The sequence below is a fragment of the Terrapene carolina genome, unplaced genomic scaffold (assembly GCF_002925995.2).
Source record: "Terrapene carolina triunguis isolate 2854851 unplaced genomic scaffold, T_m_triunguis-2.0 Scaffold34021, whole genome shotgun sequence".
NCBI lineage: Eukaryota > Metazoa > Chordata > Testudines > Emydidae > Terrapene > Terrapene triunguis.
This window is the reverse complement of record NW_020698372.1, coordinates 1,534,445-1,556,334: the sequence shown is the minus strand read 5'-3', so window position 1 is coordinate 1,556,334 and position 21,890 is coordinate 1,534,445. Positions and strand designations below refer to the sequence as shown.

The following is a 21,890-nucleotide window of genomic DNA, read 5'->3' as shown; positions in this document are numbered from 1 at the left end:
ACATTTAAAAGCTCCAGTTCTTCATTGTACTGGAATTTATTCATGGGAGAAAAGTAGTAAAATTTTAGTAGCTTCTCATTAGTATAAAAAGCAAGAAACTGAAATCCTCCACCAAAATTTGTTGTGTGAGTTCAGCAGTTTGGAACCCTGTAGCTGTTCAGTTCTGTCTGTGTGTGCTAGGGTCCACAAAGTCCACTGACGAGTGCTGAGAAGTTATACAGATCTAACTTAGTAGTTCTTTCATCTCCAACCATTCCCAAGAAAAGCCAGCTGCATCAAGTATAAGTATTTTTGCTACTGTGGTTATTAGCTCTTGGGACAAAAATCACATGAACCTATTATTAATTCTTAGTAGGACAAAATACTACTGGCTTTTCTTTAGCAGTTGAGTCTTTAAAACTATTTTTGGTTAAATGCTTTGGGTACAGAAGCTTTCTCTGCTCAATATTTGTTTTCCTTCCTAACATTGAGTCTTGCCAACATGCATGACCACAGAAACTTTTTAAAGCAACAGGGGTTGTTGAGGAGGCACACATATACCTCTCAAACCCATAGATATCAGTGTAGAGCAACAGGGGTAAGAGATTTGTTTGTTTTTTTCTTTTCCTCCACTGGCAATGGAAGAACTCCCCTCTTGGGAAATCTATGCTAAATTGAGCCTGTTTATATTGATAGTACTATTTATTGTAAGTAGTACGTTTCATGCAAACTAGAAAACTAGACACTGAGGAACCTAAAGAAAAGTGCTGGATAAAAGAGGTAGGTAGATAAGGAGAACTTAAGAAAAGTACAGGTACACTTTGCCCTGTGCTCTGTCCACAGAACAAAGAGAATATTTGGCATCCTTTTGGAAAGATGCAAAAGTGAATGACTCTGGATGACAATCAAGTGAGAGATTTTCAAAGGTACCAATGGTGTTAGGCACCTAACTCTCAATCACTTTCAGTGAGAGTTAGGTGCCTAATTGCTTTGGCCTAACATTTCATAAATGACTAATTACTTTAGGTGTTTTAATTTCTGGGATCCCAAATTGAAATACCTTAAAGGGGCTCTGCACATCTGAAAAACCGGCCACCTTAGTTAGAGGCTTCTGTAAATGTATGCCTCGATGTGCACTTGAAAATCTCCTCTGAGGGCTCCATGTGCTAAAGCATTTAACGGGACCAAAATTCTGTAGCAATTCTGCAGTAGCTTAATTTAAATTTAAAAAATAGATTTTTAATTAATAAAATATGAAAATAAATATCAGTGTACAGTGTCCATAGTGTTAGTCATATATTACATTTAATTTATTTCATATTGTGCCATCTTTTCCAGTTTTCATTATGTGTTGTAAGTACAAAAATCTGCAGCATTTAACTTCATTGTAGAAATGTCAGTGGGGAGGCTGGAGATGGAAACAGTTTAAAATTCTGTTTAGATTTCAGATTCAGCACCTCATTTAGATGAATAATGGGGCAATTTCTGTCAGAACTATTGTCGCAGGATGCCTGCAAACTCAGAAAAACAAGATTATTTTCACTACCACTAGGGCCATAGCCATAATTTTTTTTAAATGAAAGTTTAGATTCTGGATCACAAATCTGTGGCAAGGGATAGATTTTCATGGTAAATTCTGTAGCCACAGAATACAGCAGTCCCTGAATAATGCTTACTGTGCATAAAGTCATTAGTCATTTACTTATAATACATCAAAGTGATTTGCAAACATTAACTGTGATATTCTCACAATGGGTCTGATACAGTGCTTGTTGTAGTGAATGGAAAGCTCCCATTGACTTGTGTAGCATTGGATAAGGCTAAATACCCAAAGAGGTTCTTAAGTATGATTATCCCTATTTTATAGATGGGGAAACAGAGGCAAGAAGATTCTCTTTTCCAGAGCCACAGAGAGAGATGGTGTCTGAGTCAGGATTTGAGCTCTGGAGAGTTAGCTTCTGCCTGTGATATTGGGAGTTATCCTTGTGTATCTGATGGATTAATTGGGCCTTTAATGTGAATAGGAAGGAAGGTGTGGTATTGTATTAAGTTAGATAGACTATATAGGCCAAAGGTGTTAACATAACCCCAGTCCCTGTCCAACAATAAACAGTGTTAAACAAGGTCCTGGGTTTGGTACAGAGACCTCTGCCAGCTTAGTACCACAGCAACCATTAAAAATCCTTGTAACCTTTTATTAAAGATACAGAAAAGAAGGAAAAATAGCTAAAGCATTTGAAATCTGAAGTATTATGTAAGGCTTTCATTTTAACAATATCCCTTATTCCCTTTAGCTAGAGAGAGTTTTTAGAAGGAAAAAACCCCTTGTTTGACAATGTCTTAGGTGGTGTTAATAACTATCCTTTTGGGTAAAAGAGAAGTTAGTTGTGATGGGCTGGAGTTGTTGCTTCTGCTGCTGCTACTGTTAAAGTCCAATCCCTTTCATCCCAAGTGGTGGTTGGGAATCAGCTGGAGCCAGTAGAGGTGGCGATGTTATCTGGGTCGCTTTCTCTATCCCAGTCTGGTCAGGACATCTCAGGATTAGGGTAATAAAGGCCCCAGGGTCCCAAGAGATTGTGGGGATGGAAGCCATGAAGGTGAAGTTTGCTTCAGTAGCCACCATTTCTGTTATTTCATATTGTCAGTTCTTTCTCTATTTTCTTTCCCCCCAAAGTCTGTTTCTTTTAGCAAGGAGTGATTGATGGAATAGCCCAATCCCACATCATTTTGCACACCATTAGGCCTAATATCTGATGCAGCAGTTTTGGTGCACTAACTTCCAGCTCCATGTCATATGCTTTTAACAAACATAATTTGAACAGTCCTTGGATTATATCAATATGTGTGACTTTCTGTTTGGACTAATTTAGTCCATCTGTCTGTTTCTCTTGCACCTGTTTATAACATTCTTTATTGAAAACAATTTGACCTACTTTCCATGGTATATTCTTAAGCAGGCAAAAGTTATAGACCAATTGTCACAGCAGAAGGAAATATAAAAAATGGCATTTTAATGGAGAAAATTAGCAATAAAACTGCTCTGGAATACTTTCTGCTCTTTATCAGGTTAATGGCAAAGAAACAGGAGAGAAGCTAGCTGCCTATACCTATACACCTGAAGCCATTTATGGAGCTTCCCACTTATATGTTTTACCTGATCATAGACTACTGCATGGAAATAGTAGTCTGAAGGAAGTGTTGCAGAGTGAGTTCATCCCAGGCAAAGGTGAGTTTTTATTTTTATTTTATTCTGGAATTGTGATAGTTTTAGAGACTAAAGTTTAAAAAAAAAAAAAAAAAGGGAAGCATGAGCATGAAAATTCCTGTTGAGGAGGAACAATTCCTTTTGATTCTTTGTACACGTCAAGTAGTATCACTTTACCTCATCCTGACTTCAAGGATGGTGGGATGACAATAGCTGGAATGTCAGTCTTAGTATTATAATGGTTGATAAACCTTTAAAGAAGTCAATTGGTTGCATGAAAGTAGTGGGCCAGATTCCTGTTTCTGTTCTGGGCCCTTTCTACCATGAATGGTAGAAAGGTCCAGATTCTGGTTGTAGTTGCCCAGTGGAAAATTGTCCTGGTGGAGTGTTGCCTCCTCATTGGCATAAAGCTGGCAGAGTCAGCCACAAATACCTCCCCATTCTGCCCTACCCCATCCCTGGGGTGTAGGGGGCATGTGGGAAAAGATGGGAATGTGAAGGGAGCATGGCTAAGATATGCTTTGTCACATTGATCCTCAGCTGGCATAATGTCCCAATGGTGTAAGTTAGAGCAGCCCCATGGCTGGCCTTGACTTATTCTGGAGCTGGCACAGACTGTCCTCCAGGGTAAGAGAGTTGTAACTGACTTCCTAAGAGACACCGCACTCACCTGGGCTAAGTAGAGGTATGGCCTGTTATTTTGTTACATTTGGAAACTCACAACGATAAGAGTAACAGGATGCCTTAAAGCAGATTAAGTACAAAATATACATATTTTAGTTCTACTTCATTCTGCTAATACTTGTATTTTTATTAAGTTGAAAAAATATTAACTACCTTGTGCACATGTGTTTATAATATAAGGTCAAATCCTCTGCTTTGCTCCTCTCACGCTCAGTGGAACAGATAAGGGAAACCATCAGAGAACCAGTTGTATCTCCCTGACTCTCTTCCCAATGTCTGGCCTGGGCATAGATTTAGGGCTACTCTAAATTGCCACAGCTCACAATAGTCCCTAAGGGGCCATCTGCCTGCTGTGGGTAGTTGGAGCACAGTGCATTTCAGCTACTCTTCCCCACCTGTGACATGCTTGCTGCACTGAGAGCTGTAGGGAGGGTGATATAGGAACTGGCTATGCCAGGTTTACAGCTGTTGGAGACTTGCCCACATGGGGGATATCCCCAACAGGAAAGATGAGCCTGATTCCATCCCCTTTGCAGCACTGTGCACAGGGACAGAGCTGACCAGAGAATCTTGCTCAGTGCCTTTAATATCATAAATGCATACTACTTTTTCCACCTCATTCAGTGACAGAATACATGGCTCAGAGAATGAGGCAGCATTTCAAGAATTATTTTTATCTTTGCTGCTCAATGTGTGGCCCACTGCCTCATTAACTTCATACTCTCCAACTTCTGCAGGGAATGAGGAAATAATCCTACAGGGAAAAAAAAAGTGAACATGTAATTAAAGACAGTGCCATAATGTAAATGCGCAGGGAGCAGAGTTAAGTACTTCCTGACTTGAATGGTTCATTTTTACAACCTTGAAATTTTTCATATGGAATCAGAAGAAACTGGGGCCGGAAGGTATTGGTTATCCCAAGCCTCTTCCATGGGAGCCAGGAGAAACTGGAGCTGGCATATCAGAGGGATTCTGTTGTATGATTAAAAACCACTATGCCTGTGAGAAATGCATGTTAAGCTCTTATAACTCAGCTAAATCAAAACAGATTTTCAGTGGCCCAGAGAAAGGCACAGCTGCGTCCTAGGGATTACATCCTTGCCGACTTTTATATTCCTATGCCAGACGACTGGAGCGCAAAAGCTGTGCAGTAAAGATCACGTGTTATTTTTGATAATGGCAAAAGTGTATTTTTTACACATTTCCTACACAAAAATAGTTGAACCATTGTTGCTTCAAGTTGCCTATAGGAATTCACCCTCCTGTGAGACCAAATCTAGAAAATTTCAGCCAGAATGATGAAAGTTTGAGAAAGTTATAAGCAATTGAAAAGAACCTTTAAAATGGAAACAGTTACACACCTTGTGACACACCCTTGGGGTACAATCTGGACTGTGGGACCGCTGTATCCCATTAATTCTCCTCCCTGGGCTGTCTCTCTTACAATGTGCTAGTGACAAGCAGCAAAACCCCTCCAGGTGCTGTGCTCACTCAGTCAACAACATACAGGGACACACCAAGCTAAGTTGCATGAATGCTCTGTAAGCCACTCATGAATTATACAGAGAGAGGCCCCAGCCAATTTCCCCAGACTTGCACCCCAGAAATGTACCGTTTTACACAGCTCAAGACCTCCTCTTGAACAGTGCAAGCTCATCAATTAGTTCACCACTTTGTCAAAGGAAAGTGTACATGCACCGGCCTTTGTGACGTGGGGGGCTAGGTAACCCCCATTCGGTACATGCCCTCTCTGAGGAGTCTCTGGGACAGTGGATTCTTATTGATGGGTCATCAACACATGTCTGGCTGGTCCTGATGTAAATCTGTCATGTCAGTTGTTCTTTGTTGTCACTGAAAAGCTAATTGTGGGCTTTTTCTACTTACCCCATATTTCAGTAACAAACACATAGCAATACTTCATCACTTCACGTACAATGATAGTATATACAATCCAATAGGATAGTAATGTTCAGCGGATTGAGACTTTTTAAATGATACCTCACAAGGCATACTGTGTACAAAACATATCCTAATCATATCACAGTGGTCAATATGTGGGTTCCAGGGTGCTATTTTGAGGTAGAGTGCCACACACCTCTACTATAGTATAGCTATGCACTCGTGCCATTTACTTATATATTTGTGTATATCTATACATAGAGGAACATCCTGGCCCCATTGAAGTCAAAGGGATGTCGCAGTGCTTCAAGCCACGTGCCGATCCCTGGGCCTACTGGTAAACGACAAAAAGTCAACATTAGTGCCGGTGCAAAGGATAGAGTTAATCGGAGCAGTCCTCGACTCGACCTGCTCCAGAGCATTCCTGCCGCTGGAAAGGTTCCACGTGTTGGTGAACCTCATTGTGAAAGTCTCTGCGTTCCCTCTGACTACAACCAGGGTCTGTCTGTGCCTGCTGGGTCACATGGCAGTGTGCACTTACGTGGTCTGCCATGCCAGGTTCAGGATGCAGCCCCTGCAACAATGGCTGGGAATGATCTATTTCCAGTTCCGAGACCCCCCTGGAAAAGATTGTTACCCTTCCTCAGGCGTAACTTACCTCGCTGTGATGGTGGACTGACCTCAGGACAGTCCTGGAGGGGGTTCCGTTCGACAACCCCCTTCACTCCATCGAGTTGGTGTTGGATGCCTTGGACCTGGGCTGGGGTGTGCATCTCGGCGACCTCCAGACATGGGGATGTGGTCCCCGGAGGAGGCGAAGTTGCACATAAACATCAAAGAGCTCCAAGCAGTCTGGCTGGTGTGCAGAGTCTTCCTGCCCCACCTGTTGGGCAAGGTGGTATGAGTCCTGATGGACAACACAGCCTCGATGGTCTACATCAACAGGCAAGGGAGAGCACGCTTGTCAGCCCTGTGTCAAGAGGCACTCTGTGTATGACATTTCTGCATCAGCCACGAAATCCACCTGGAAGCTTGTCACCTTTGAGCAGGCCAATGCTCAAACCACTGAGCTATCCATCTCCCCCATTATCAAAAATAATAATATAAAGTGAACACTGTGCACTTTGTATTCTGTGTTGTAATTGAAATCAATATTGAAAATGTAGAAAAACATTCAAAAATATTTAATAAATTTCAATTGGTATTCTATTGTTATAAGTGCAATTAATTGCGATTTTTTTTTGAGTTAATAGCATGAGTTAACTGCGATTAATTGACAGCCCTAGAATTTACTATTTTAAAGGAGCATTGTCAGCCAAAATAATGCTTTGGTCTGAAATTGTAGTACCAGCTGTTGTTTCAAGTAATTTCTAAAATGAGTAACCCTGAAAGAAATTGGAGAACAATAATGGTTCACTTGGTTTACTTTGTACATTTATCAGTTCTTTGCACATTGTCTGTTCCTCGGTTTCTACTATATAGTGAGTTAGTTTCTCTTATTTGTGGGGATCTTTCACATGCCATCAGGGAACAGAAAAACAGCTTTTTAAATCACAAAATTTGGCAGTGGGACTTACAGAAGCTTTTAACAGCTTTAAATTCATATTTTGAAATTGACTAGATTCTAAATTGAGTCTCTCCCTTTAAACAAAGAAAGTACTTTGATTCAGTGGGTTACCTCATAAGAAATTAGGATGCAAAGCACAGAAATTTTCATATTAATAAGTGAGATTCTTAGCACTGTTGGTGTCATATTTTAATTATTGTGATCTTTACATGTATTTGCAGACTGTCTTACGTCAGTGACAGCAATGAACTTACTTACCAAACAGGAGGTTCCTATAGTCATCTCTGCAAAATCAGCTTTTGAGAACTATGTTGATACTAAAATAGGTAAGTGACATTTAAAATACAAGAGCAACATTGAAGTTTTTCAGTTACCATTTTGGAGCACCGGAACTGCTGCTGTAAACCTTTGAAGATAATGGCTGTCTTAGGGCCTTTAGAGGCAATATTCTTCTTAATTAAGGGAAAAGGAAAGGAAAGGTAGCTATGCAGAATTTGTTACAGGTCTGAATACAAAGAGACAGGGTAATATATTGTAATGAAAGAGAAAAATATTATAAAAAATTAATAAAATTAAAAGCTGACTGTAGTGAGACCCCCAAGGTTGAAGACCTCCACATTTTCTCTTAAGAATTATAATACAAGACATGTGAATATGAGTGTGTCTCTTTCTCACACATACCAAAACAGAACAGCATCAATGCTTGACGTAAAAAATATTTGCCAAAGATCAAACTCATAGCAGTGTAGTTTTGCTTTGCCTACACACAATAGAACTCCCCAAACAAGGTAACTTAAAAATTGCCTTACTTCAATAAATGTATCAAACTATCAATCCAAATTTGGGTTTATCTAGTTGTATTTGTTTTGATATCAATAAAATAATACAGAATGTACAATAATTGTGTTTGATCATGGTCAATGATCTCAAAGCTGGGAACCTGAATGTACCATCCCCAGGGCTCTCAGCCCTGTCTTGCCTTGCTACTTCTTCTAGACTCTCTTCTGCTTCTTTCTTTGCACCTTGCTGGTTTTACGTCCTGGGGAGTATTAGCCTATGTATGCTACCCTACAGGGCAGGACCAGGCTGGGTGGCAAATGTGGAATATTAGCCCAAATGTGCAGCTTTCTGGAAAACAGGGGCCACTTCAGAGGTCTGATTGAACAAAAAATCAATAATAAAATACAGAGTTCCTCTTGGTGGGTTCTTGTTTAATCAGTTTTTAAGTTCATTATGTTCTCATAAGCTGCTGAATTTTCTTAGAAATTCTTTATTAACAGTTATTAGAAAAAATGGATTGAATAAATCAAGTGATGTGACTAGCCTACTAGCTGTGATATTATGAGTTTCACAGCATGGGTTGGAACTCGTTAGCCCAATCATATAATAGACTGTATTATTATGCCCCGTTTAGAATCAGTAAAATGTAGGTGAGTGATGTGAACTGTTAAAGTGAGAGATTTTTTTAGGTTGTTTCTACCTTCATCTTATTTGTCTTATTTTCCTTCACAAATTTTTTTTTTAGATAGTCTTAAAGAGCTGTAAAAGCTTAATACATGTTAGGAAGATGCATATGAACAAGTGTGGGGGAGGACATTGAGGCATTGAGGAGGGAAGACAGAAGGGAACAAAACAAAGTGTGTTTTGGATCTTTTCAATTTCTTTTAGAGATTAAAAAAAAAAAAACCAACAACCTAACTCGACTTAGTCCAAAAAAGTGTTTTTTAAAATCTTAAAGATTCCATGTATTGTCTTTCTTCTGTGTTTTCCCTGTCTTTCTCACTCAGTCAATCAATGCCTTCCTTTTCGGTGTCCCCCTCTCAGCCTTTGCAAAGCCAGCCAGGGTTACAAAGCCTTGTAACTTTTTAAAGGTATTCATCTTCTTCAAGATGTTAAACAAACTTGGCTGTTTTATTAGGAGGAATCCAGATTTTCAAGAGTCTCCAAATTTGCACGTTCAGAATTTTAGCACATACTTGTTTGTGTATGTATTGAGTAGCTTTGTACACACAAATTGCTTCAAATATTCATTTTTGAATGAATAGGTTATCTTGAAATTTTCTTTAGATAAAGAAAGTCAAGCTCCAGGCTGTTAATCTGGAACTTTTGATAAGAACTAAATTCAATTAAAAAATAATTTTAAAATATTGTATGAGTATTGATAGGATATTTTACTGCATCTTTATTAGTTTGGGTGTGATATACCATCAGTATTAATATGACTTCCATGTGCCATATTCTTTATTGACTCCTAGTGATGATTTGATATAATACAGTTCCGTTCAACATTTTTGTCACGTACTTCCACTTTAATCTCCAAGGAGTAAATAACTAATACACCATTGTATTTTTGGGAGGCAAAGAATATCAAAACAATTTCTGGAATAGGAGAAGCCAAATAATTGAGTTTCCCTAATATTATTTTTCATGACAAGCCTTTATTTTGTTCACTGGCATGTACTTTGGTCTTATGTATGCTGGATACCTCCCAGATCTTCCCAAGAAATGCTGGATGCCAACTGTTGAGTTTTGATATAGGACAGTGGCATCATCATCTTCTCTAAAGAAAAATAGACTAAAATGTGGGAGCTGCTTTCCTCTATTTGTGCAGCATATGGTAAAACCACCTGTGGTGGATTGCAGGGGGTTCGTTGACTTAGTAAGATACCGATATACCATGCTTTAATAGGGGTTTAAGAATGGCAATAGGGAGCTTCTGCTGTGGAGTTTCATAGTGATTCCACATTTTGGTTTCTTTTTTGTTTGTTCTTTTGTTTTGCATTAGTTATCTGCTTATGTATTTCCATATATCGAGACAGTTGAAATATTTAACATAATGGGCAGTTCCGTGGCTGAGTAAGGGTGTATGTTATTTTTGAATTCAAGTTTGTATTGCGATAATTCTAAGGTGGTTGGTTTTTTTAGATCATTTTTTGAGAGCCTCTAGATCTGTAATATCAACAGTTGTTTCCAAGAATAGGAAGGAAAAAAGCTAACCTGACATTTGGGTTGGTCAATATATCTGCTGTTCTGGCTGATGGAGGCCAACCTAGTAATGCAGACTTATTTAAAAAATAGAACAATTGACCCCCACAAAATGAAAACAAACTAACGTAGAAGGATATACATCACCATGTTATATAGTATGTCAAACAACATATAATTAATATTTTAATATAAATACGTATAATAAAAATGGGGATTTCTTAGCTAACGACCAGAATGCAGTCCTTGTAGGTGAAACACAACAGCTGCTGAACAGATTGCAGCTGTCAGGTGGTAACATTATGAACAAGGGTTATTTTAAAATAATACATCACTTTTTGATATTGGTAAGTTGCAGCAATAAAAAGAATTCTATGTGGGTTAGAAGAGACTTGTATTCAAAATGTGTGAATGTCCCAGGTAATAAGGCACAGTGGGAAAAGGTGTCATCGGTGGCCTTAAATATTCTGACAGAATGGCTTATTCTGGCAGCAGTAAGAAATGCTTTCTCTAGCTTTATTCTGAATGGAAGGTTGACATAACTTTGAATTGGAATTACTGGAGATGACTTTCTGATAGCAAAGGATGAGATTTTAAAAAGAAGGGGCAGCAGTGTTGAAGGACATTGTTAAGTTAAGTCATTTTCTTTTTTAAAAAACCTAACCTTTGTTTTTAATAACACCTTCAGTTATTTTAAAACAACTTACTATGTATTTATGCTACTCGATTAGCTTTTGCATTTCTCTCAATTTGGTAAATGAAAACAGATTAGTCAATTTCAGTTTTATTTTTAGTCAATTTCAGACCCAATCATTTTCAGGTTTTCCTGAGCTAGCACAGTGATAATGATTTTTGGGTTGTAAACACTATAAGAGAATGTTTTGTTTAGAACGGTCACTGAAATTTCACAAGCTTGTTTTTATCAATTTTGTGAAATTTTGGCAAAATTTTACTTGCCAATATCTTTTTAAAGCCGTTGGAAAGAAGTAAGTAAGTGCCAATAGATGAAAATATTTTCTTAAAAAAAATGATGAGGAGCAGCCATGCTAGCCAATTATGGAACTGACTTTTTTCCCCTTCCATGGCTAGGAATTCCTAGTACTAATCCAGAAGATGCTGCTGTTGCTCAGAATCTGGGTCTCTCTTTCTCTGAAGTCATCGAAACACTACCAGATGGTTTGGAGACTCTCGTCAACTCTGGAGAGGTTGGTGCACTTGTACTGCGTTTCTTTCTAAAGTACAGTGATAGTGCATACTAAAACCCACTTCCTGGAAAATGCCAAATATTTTGTTTTCAAGGCTTAGTCTTCAAAATTTAACATACTCGAAAGAAGAAAAATGCTATAATAGTCTAAATTTTACAAAGGAGAAGGAATAATAAATTCCATCATGAAAATGGCATGATGTTTTTTCCTGTTCTTCATTTACACATTTGTTCTTCTTTCAGGTTAAATGTTAATATATTAGTCCCCTTGGTTGTATTCACTGGAAATATTATTACAGGCCATTTGATAGCTTCATGGCTGTGTAAGGATGTAACCCTAAACTAACACTGAAGAGTTCTTGAGAGTCTGCACATATTAATCTGAGGAAGGGGGGATTGTTGTTGAATAGGAGACAGGTTTTGTGTCTGTCTAACTTGGGAGGGATATTGAATGTTTAAAATATATGAAGAAGTGAAGTATAAAACCACCCAGAATGAATATGTGAGGGAAGGTCTGATTTGCCCACCATACTCTTGCAATGTCTGCCTTGGAGTACTAATATACTGGATGCCTTGCAGTAAGGAGAATCCACCTTAACTGCAGATATCTGGCCAACAGAGGCCAGGAGTGCTGAACAGGCCCTTCCTCAGGAATGACCCATTCAGCCCATCAAGGGAGTGACCTTGATAGGCTTTCAAGGGTGACCAGAAGGTTGGTGATTGACATGTGGAAGCCTGGAAGATGGATGGGTGTAAACCAGGAAAAAAAAAAATGGGGAACCTCAAAAATGCTTGGAACTCTGTCCCATCAGAGTTTGAATGTTGGGTCTGTGTACTATGCATATGAAAAACAACATAATGGGGCTATTACAGCATTGTCAATAGTAGCATATATCAAATGTCTGTCTTTCTTTTTATCAGTTCACAGGCATGACTAGGGAGGAAGCTTTAAAAGCCCTAACTCAGCAGGCCAAAAATAAAGGAGTAGGTGGAAACCTAACAAGTGACAAGTTAAGAGATTGGTTAATATCTCGACAGCGGTACTGGGGAACACCTATTCCCATAATCCACTGCCAGACCTGTGGCACAGTCCCTGTGCCTTATGAGGACTTACCTGTGGAGTTGCCCAATATAACCACCTTTACAGGAAAGGGAGCCTCCCCTCTAGAAACTGTCCCAGAGTGGATAAACTGTTCATGTCCAAGGTGAGCAAATATTATATACTGTCCACTTGCTATAATTCTTCTTGCCATAATATGGCCTCTTACTGTTTCTTAATACAAACTCTTTTTCTTGATAAATACCTAGTGGAGGAAAAGCTCAGTGTTTTTAAGTTAGAGGAAAGAAAATGAGAAAAATAAAATAGTTTTTTTCTCCAGTTCTTTATAGTACTGCTTACTTCATCTATTGCAAGATTTTTTTTCTCTTTCAACAGCAGAGTTAAAGCAAAGATTGGAGTGTATATTGAGTTGTTTCATTTGCTTTTGTTAAGGAAACTAACATATTGATCAATTAATTAATAAGTCCAACAACAGAGATAAGATGGTGCTACTGCAGTAGAATCTTTTATAAAGATTTACATGCCTGGTGCATTTTACATGGCAGCAAATAATTCAGGTTGAAGGAGTTAATAGGTGTATGATTCAGATTTTGATCATACAGTTTGTTTCCCAGCTCTTTAAGAAGAAGCATGTAGTTCAGATTTAGAAAGATACAAATTCATTAGAGAAAACCAAGATGTCTCCAGAGCTGGTTGAGTGTTGGGTACACTGGAGTTTGTGCTCACCTTCTGCAGGTGGAGGGAAGAGAACCCGAGGAATCCCTGATAGAAACCCTTTCCTTTCCAGGCATATAGTGAAACCCTGCTGTCAGCAGAGCTGACCCAGCGAGCAGGGCATTGTCAGGCTGCCATGCAGGAGAACCAGGGACATAAAGTGACCTTAAGGCTCTCACTCTTCATAACACAGAAACTGTAAAGCTGTTACTTTGGAAGGTTGGCGTATTAGCGTGATTCTCATTTGTAATTAGGTGGCTTACACAGGGCAGTTCTGTGGCTCACTGGAAATGTGTTTGACTTGATGATGATATACATTTTAAGTAAAGGAAAGACATACATCTGCATATTTCTGCAAAGAAAATGTCATTTCAGGTAGGCTTTTTTAAACACTGCACAGTAACTTGTTAAGGAGTACGGATATTTCAAGGCAGTCTGACTAAATGAATTGTAATATTGAAGTAATGCTCTCAGCAATGTCTTCTAGTCTGAAATCCTTGACTCCTACTGAAATCTTTGTTGCCCGCACTCCAGGCTTCCCACTGATATAAATGTTGAAATGCCTTTGTTGTGAAGAGGGAACACTAGTTCTGATCTCCTCTAGACTATATACTCCATCTACATGCAGTATTTAATAGCTGGGATTAGGTGGATTAACAGGATGAATAGAGATGGGAAGCTGAGGTGACTGTAGTTGTGGACATACAGATGTGGAGTTCTGAAGCTGTAACCAGTCATGAGTGGAATGATGTGCATAATGACTTCACAGTAGTTAAAAATCATTCAGTGAATAGGCAAATGTCTGCCGTCTGCATGGCTAGCTGTAGGCTATCAGTAGCCGGAGTATAGTGGCTTGCATGCTGTCACTATGTTAAAAACATAAGAAGGCCAAACTGTGTCAGACCAATGGTCCATCTAGCCCAGTATCCTGTCTTCTGATAGCCAAATGCTTCAGAGGAATGAATAGAACAGGGTAACTTACCAAGTGATCCATCTCCTGTCATCCAGTCCCAGCTTCTGGACACCAGAGGTTTAGGGACACCCAGAGCATGGGGTTGTGTCCCTGACCATCTTGGCTAATAACCATTGGGTGACCTGTCCATGAATTTACCTAGTTAATGAGCCATAGCCAACTAGGATGCAGGGAATTGCATAACTGCTATGTAAAGTATCCCAGAAGTTGATAGGCTGAGACAATTCTGTTATAGTATAATACAATATTTATTTATTTTGTAATAAACATATTATCCTAGTCTCTGGGCACGTGTACAATATTTAATATAATTGACTCTTTAAACTAAAAAGTCAACTAGAAACAAGATGCCTCCACTGCAGTTATCCAGCTACAAGTAAAAGCTTGTTAAAAGAGATGGGCCTTGCACATAGATCAGACTGTAGAGAAAATAAGTGGTGGTACTTCCCTAAGCTATGCCTGCAACCCAAGCTCATCTACTCATGTTGCCAGAATGAGGCACCATTCAGGGTGAATTATGCAGATATTAATATAATTGCCTCTCTCCTGTCTTATTTGTTTTGCTCAGTTAAGACACTGAATTATCATTGGTTTCAGAATTAGCATCCTATTGAGATGAATATTTCAGACTGTTTGCAAACTCAGGCAGATGTGACTGTATTAACTCACATTTGGTTCACATTTTGAAGGTTAACTCCACAGTTGTAAAGGCTAGAGACTTTTTTTAATGGAAGTTTAGATTCTGGAGCATGAGATAGCAGTTATCAAGTAAAAATTCTGGGCTGCTAACCTGACATCACCACAGCAGTCCAACCCCCTGCTTTGCACCATGCATTTCAGGGTAGCAGACTTGGTTTAAGTCATCTGAGAAAGGAAAGGAAAGGCTTTCTACTAATCACACTCAGACATAAGTCCTCTGATACTTACCACTAAATACATGCATCTCACATGCCTCAGATGACCGGAAATTCTGTAGCAAATACGCAGAGAGGGAGGTGGTGTCTTAGGTAGTTAGGACCCAAGTCATATAAAGGCTTTATAGACCAAAGACTCACCACACCCAGCAGTGACTAGGAAGCCAATGTTGCTGTTGAAGAGCTTGTTTAATATGCTCTCTAAGGTTTACACTATCAAGCAGGCAGTCTCGTGGTGTGCTAGCTGAAGCTTCCAAGCACAGTAACAGATTAGAGTTACAATTTTGTAGGTGTTAAACAGCCAGTTGACATTCTTTGTGTTATATATAGTGCACACAGGTTTGCAGCAGGTTGCAAAATTTCATTTGTATTATAAATTTATCATTATTTTAGCAGATACATACTTAAATACTGAGTAGTTGCAATAAATGCAAACCTAGTTTTAAAAAAGTTTCCTCCTGCTGTTTGTTTCCATGAGCAAATTATTTCTATTCATGGGGGAAGGAAAAACTATTCCAGCTTTTAACTTCTCATTTTGAATCTGTTTTAGTCTGTACCTTCAATATAATACCTAGCAAATATTGATTTGTTCTAGCAGTAATCATGAATTAAAATATTACAATGACTGGGAAAGATTTGATCCTTCCCAGTGAAAACTGGAATTAAACTAAATTTGTTTTTCCTGCGAATAAGTGGAATCCCAACTAATCAGGAAAAACAGATCATTTTATAAAACCAGAACCAGTGAAATGCAGCCTACCCTACTCTTTCTACTGGAAGTGGTCATAAATGATTTATCTGATAGTACCAGAAGAATGTACTGGTTTTTGAGTATCTTTCTATCCTTCTATTTCATGGCAAAATACTTTTTCCTTTCTCTTGGGCTTTCATAGCATTTGTTTTATTATCTTCAAGATGTGAAAAAAAATCAGCATGTGATTTTTTTTTTCATCTAGGAGTGCTGAAAATTTTTCTATTCCCCAGGTGCAAAGGACCTGCAAAGAGGGAAACAGACACCATGGATACATTTGTTGATTCATCTTGGTATTACCTGAGATACACTGATCCTCATAACTCTGATAGGTAAGGCATCCAGGCAGCTTGCAGGCAGGCCCATGGTCATATGGGTGTTCATGTAACCTGGACCTGTTTTACATAGCAGGAGTAGAAAGAAAAGAAAAAACAAGCAGCCAGATACTCTGGTAGTTCTACTGTCTGCTGGGTGCAGCAGGATGGGAGCTTGTCTGGGAACCCCCTTATGAATTCCTGATTCTCTGCATGCTGACTGGCCCTACTCAAGTTAGAGTAGCCTTGGGAACTGTTCTGTACTATGGAATAAGGCTATCAGCCCCTAATGGGACATGAAAGGGCTGAGACTACACACTCAGCTGGTGATCCACAGCTTTTACTCCTTAAGCTGATTACTTCCTCTACAGCAGTAGACCAAGTCTCTTATGTGTGTGGACGTCAGGTGCTTTTCCGTCAACTAAGGCAGAAACAGCCAGTGTAACTTCTGTAATGTGGACAAAGCCTTTAATTTTCTCTTTGTTGTTGCTGGTGTGCTTACATTCTGCCACTATCTAAGAATATAGCTAACTGGCTTCTTCTGGGATTTATAGCAACACATCCAGCTGGCAAGAGCTGACGGAGAAGGAAAGAAGTGAGAAATCAAGCAATTTCCCCCAGAGACCGAAATTAAGAAAACCACCAATCTATGCTAGCCAGAGTCGTGCTAATTTAGGTCCAGAGCTAAAATAAAGTATCATCATAGTGGCCTATTGCCATCTTACTACTTCAGTTAAATACAGTATTACAAAAGGAAACTCTAGATATGCTATGCATTAGTGACTGTAAAATAGGGCAGTGTGAGAGATAGACAAAGTTATTTATCAGTTTACTTACTCCATCTTCTATCGTACTAGCAAAGCTGATTGTGCCCTGGAGGTTCTGTCAAACCCAGCATTAAAGCAGGCTGAACAAAGGCTGACTCAACAGTCCAAAATGTATTTTCTATACACTGTCCAGATTAGATTGCTGTCTGCAGTTGCTGGACAGCCAGCCTATGATTACTGTCTCTTGAATATTTTATGAGCCGTTCTGTAGGCAAAAGGCTAGCCATAAATTAGATAAGAAGTATCACTGTCTGGGTTACTAAGTCTTCACACAGATATATAGGGAAAGTGTCTGATAGAATGGCTTCAGTGTGTCCAGCGAATTGTAGTATGTGATGATCCTATGATAGGCAAACCCGGCTGTTGGGATCTGCCTTGTTTTACATGCCAAGGTTTCTGATTTAGAATCTGACCTCCATGGGGTGGGAGAGAGAGAGATTTTTGTTGAAAATTCTTGTCTACTTTATTTAAAAAAAAAAAAAAAAAGATCCTGGTCAGTGGGTCTTTTTTTAAGACAAACTCAGTCATTAAAACTATTTACATGTTTGTTTTTAGTTAGCTGCTTTTTATCTGACATGAGATACTAAGACATCCACTTGCTTCTCTTGGTGGGGGAGGAAAAGGAGTTGATGAAGAGTTTTGGTTATAAAGACTTGGGGGATATGGAGAGGATTCCATTTATTGGTCCTAGTTGTCTTTCTGCTACAGGTGGTGCTTGTGCCCTGAGCACAGTCTGGGTGTGTATTGATATACCATTAAGTAACATCTTTGGAATAAATTAATTAAATTATAGAAATAACATATTTTAAATAGAACTGGACCCAAAACAACATTCTGAACAGGATTCATAGCTCAAACTAAGGCCTTGACTACACATGAACTTTTACTGGTTTAGTTAAACCAGTGCAAACCCCTGTGTAGACACACTCATTTCTCTTCAGCTTAAGCATGTTCTTAATGGACATGAATTAAATCGAAATAAGCTTGATTTCTACTGAAATAAGAGTGCCCACATAGCATTTTGCACAGGTTTAACTAAATCAGTTAAAATCATACCTTTAGGCCAGGTCTATGCTATACAAAGTTTTATCAGCATAGCTGTGTCAGTCAGAGGTGTGAAAAAATACTACCCTAGCCAATGTAGCTATGATGTGACAAAAACCTCAGTGTAGATGCAGCTGTGCCAACCGTAGAGTGTTTCTGTCAGCAGAGCTAATATCATTCCGGGAGGTGATATTACTATGCCAACGGAAAACCTCCTTCTGTCGGCATCTGCTGCATCAGGGGGCTATGCTGATATAACTGTACACCCAACACATTTGTAGTTTAGATAAGGCCTTAGTTAAACAACATATAGACAAGCCCTTATTTTTATGGGTCAAACTCCAAACACCAAATCTGGACACAATGAACTTAAGAAAAGCTCAGATCTGCATTTCGAAACTTTATGTACAACAGTGTTGAGATTTGGGTTTGTGACTAGTTATAGATAGGTATATCTCCATAATCTATTCTATCTCCTAGAACTGGAAGGGACCCTGAAAGGTCATCGAGTCCAGCCCCCTGCCTTCACTAGCAGGACCAAGTACTGATTTTGCCCCAGATCCCTAAGTGGCCCCCTCAAGGATTGAACTCAAACCCTGGGTTTAGCAGGCCAATGCTCAAACCACTGAGCTATCCCTTCCTCTATATTATGGACATGTGAAGTCCTGATCCAGGGTTTTATTCCAGGCTCATCTCTAATTAAGGAAGCATAACTAATGTATAACAAAATAAAATCACAGTTCTGATACAAGCTGAGGTAGTCCAATAGATACATTTGCTAAAGAGTGGGGCTATAAAACATGCCTTGAAGAGACATAGTTACTTGAAGTGGTGTAAACCAAAACAGTATCTTTAAAGTTTGTTTACGATGCCCCAAATGAATATTCCGAATATGCTTTTTAAACACTATAATAAATGTCATGCTGCCCTCTAATGGTGGCAACACAAACCTTCCATTTTAAATAAATAAATGAAATCATTCCAATATTTTTAAAATTGGTTTATTGTTGTATATTTTGGAGAATAATATATAGCCATATATACACATTTTATATATTTTCCCCCACAAAATATCAATTTGTAACCACAAAAGGCTAGAACAGATAACCACAACCCAGATATGAAAGTTCCATAGAAATCGGGCAAATATTTTCATGGCATTTTTTTAGTTTTTAGGTGGTACATGTGAACTGATAGTCATACATCTAAGATATTATATGTAAATTATATTCCAGTGGATCTTTCTCTATAGCTTTTAAAAATTCTCACACAGATTTTTGTAATTTAACCATGTCAAACATTGCTTTTTAAAAATAAGGAATTAAGTCATTAGCAAAATTAATAGAATGTAGTTTAAGATGCACATGCAGCTCACTGTGAACATCTATTTCCAGACAAGTCTTATTGGAGGTGTTCCAGTAAAGCTGTTTTTTCCTTTTGCTTTATACTTAATGTATGCTTTCTGTTACTTTGTGTTTTAGGCCTTTTAATAAAGCCTTGGCCGACTACTGGATGCCTGTGGATTTGTACATTGGGGGAAAGGAGCATGCAGTTATGCATTTATACTATGCTAGATTCTTGAGCCATTTTTGTTATGATCAAAAGATGACCAAACACAAGTAAGTATTATTAGATTTTTATGAAAAATAATTCAAGCATCAGTCTCAGACTGCATCTGGCATCCACAGGCATGAATGAAATTTTATAGAGCTAGAAGAAGCAGAGGTACCAATATTATTTTCAATGGTATATTTTACATTTCATTCTCTGAGCCTGAATTTTCTTCCTCGTCAAGTTTAGCTAAATGATCAGTTTCTTACAGTCTGTATTGCATTTGTTGTTTGTGTACATATATGTCTTGTGAATATTTACTGGCTCAGGGCACTAGTAGTAAAATTTTGCCTTAGGCCCTCATCCTGCAGAGAATTACACACGTTTAACTTTATGCACTGTGAGTAGAGCCATTAATTTGACCATGCTTAACTTTATGCACGGTGAGTAGTCTCATTAATTTAAATGTAACTATTCATTGTGGAGAGTTAAGCACTTGCATAAGTCTTAGGATTGGGGCTAAATGTATAAAATAGTTCCTGATAATGTAGTATTCTGCCTAAATCCTTTGGAAATGTTTTTTTAAAAAATCAAAGGAACTATTTTTACTTGATAGCAATTTTAAATTGTATTTCCTTTAACCAGCAGATGGAGTCATCCCAACATTGTTCCTAGGGTGAAACCCTTTTGAGCGACAGAAGAAATTCAGTACTGATTTGCATTTGTTTCTAAGCACTGCCTTCTCCCCCAGATCTTTTCACAGGCTGAGCATTTCTGATTTTGGGCATGTCTCCATCCTTCTGTACTCTCCCACTTGAATCAAATATGTTTCCTTTTTTCTTTTTCCCCGTATATGGTAAAGTATTTTGTACTGCATCTTTGAGCCTCTCTCCCTGTAAACAGAAATTGGAAATGCACATTCCTACATTTAACTTTTATCAACGTGGCATCTGACCTGAACTAACGCTGTGTCATGAAAAGACAAGCGTTCCCTGAAAAATTACCTCCAGTTGGGACATTTACCCAGTTTCTGATGCTCTGATTATTTAGTTAACGTTCCCATATTTGGTAAAATATGGTAGTTATTTAAATGTCTATTTTAAATTAAAGAGAAAGGCATATGTATTGGGGGAGAAAATTAATTGTTTTATTTTTCACCTTTTTGTAATTTTTTTAACTGTTTTAATTAATGGTCTGGGAGGGCTTGCTCTCCTGAAATAAGGAGCAAAGACTCAATTTATGAACTCTCATCTTATGATTACCTTGGAAAACAATTATTTTAGGATTGGATCACTTCTTTTTTAAGATGTTCTCTTGTTCTTATGATCCAGTTGCAGCTTTTGCATCTTTAAGTGCCTTTAATTTATTGTAGGCAATTAAGCAATTGAGTTTGTCAGGTAGGTTATGAAGTACCATTTGGAAGGTGCTCATAAAGACACTCCAAGTGTTCCTCTGTTAAATTAGGTAGTTGTCAAAACCAACGTTAATAGTAGGGGTTATGTAACTAACGTGTAGACATTTCTAAGTTTACCCTTATCCCACATCTGCCTACTGTGGGATTCTTGTACCTTCCTCTGAGTTGACTGGTGCTGGCGATTGCCAGAAATAGGACACTGGACTCTGATCCACTATTGCAACTCCAGTGTTCCTGTGCTGTGGGAACACTCAGAAGGAGGACCTAGGTTTGTAAAAGAAAAGGCATTTGTTCAAACATGAATATTTGAGTGACAGAAAGACGGATGCAGAAAGTGACTGGTCAGATTGCTTTTTTCATAAATATTTTTCTCCCCCATTAAAGTTTCTCTTTAAAATATCCTTTGATTTTTGCAGGTGACAGCTATTTCAGTTGTCAGTGTGACATTCTTCTTTCATTAAATAATTGTCTAATTGAGTTCAGCCTCTAAAGCTTACTGTAAAATGTGCTTTTGACAGCTATTTTCAACAGACGGGTTTCCTTTTCCTTTCATCCTCAGGGAGCCTTTTTATAAACTCTTGGTTCAAGGTCTTATCAAGAGTCAGACACACAAACTAACAACAACAAGCCAATATCTGAAGAGAGAGGAAATTGATCTCACTGGTAAGAGACCGTATGGGATGACCAGCACAGGTGCATCCAGAAAAGTCAAGGGCTAGTTCAGTGAAAAAGGATGTACAAGTCATAGTGCATGGAAAATTCATCAGTGAGGAGTGAATTCTTGTAATCATTAAACCGGAGATTG

The 21,890-nt window shown here is 38.5% G+C and overlaps 1 protein-coding gene across 1 annotated transcript in view; it reads left to right on the top strand.

The window, feature by feature from the left end:
* Positions 1–21,890, top strand: part of LOC113405142 (probable leucine--tRNA ligase, mitochondrial) — a 119,307-nt gene that overhangs the window by 66,495 nt on the left and 30,922 nt on the right. The window contains exons 9-15 of the mRNA XM_026646042.1: positions 3,046–3,205; positions 7,556–7,660; positions 11,409–11,524; positions 12,445–12,728; positions 16,169–16,267; positions 19,602–19,739; positions 21,645–21,748. Coding sequence (XP_026501827.1) covers positions 3,046–3,205; positions 7,556–7,660; positions 11,409–11,524; positions 12,445–12,728; positions 16,169–16,267; positions 19,602–19,739; positions 21,645–21,748 — 1,006 coding nt within the window. The remainder of the gene's footprint in view (positions 1–3,045; positions 3,206–7,555; positions 7,661–11,408; positions 11,525–12,444; positions 12,729–16,168; positions 16,268–19,601; positions 19,740–21,644; positions 21,749–21,890) is intronic.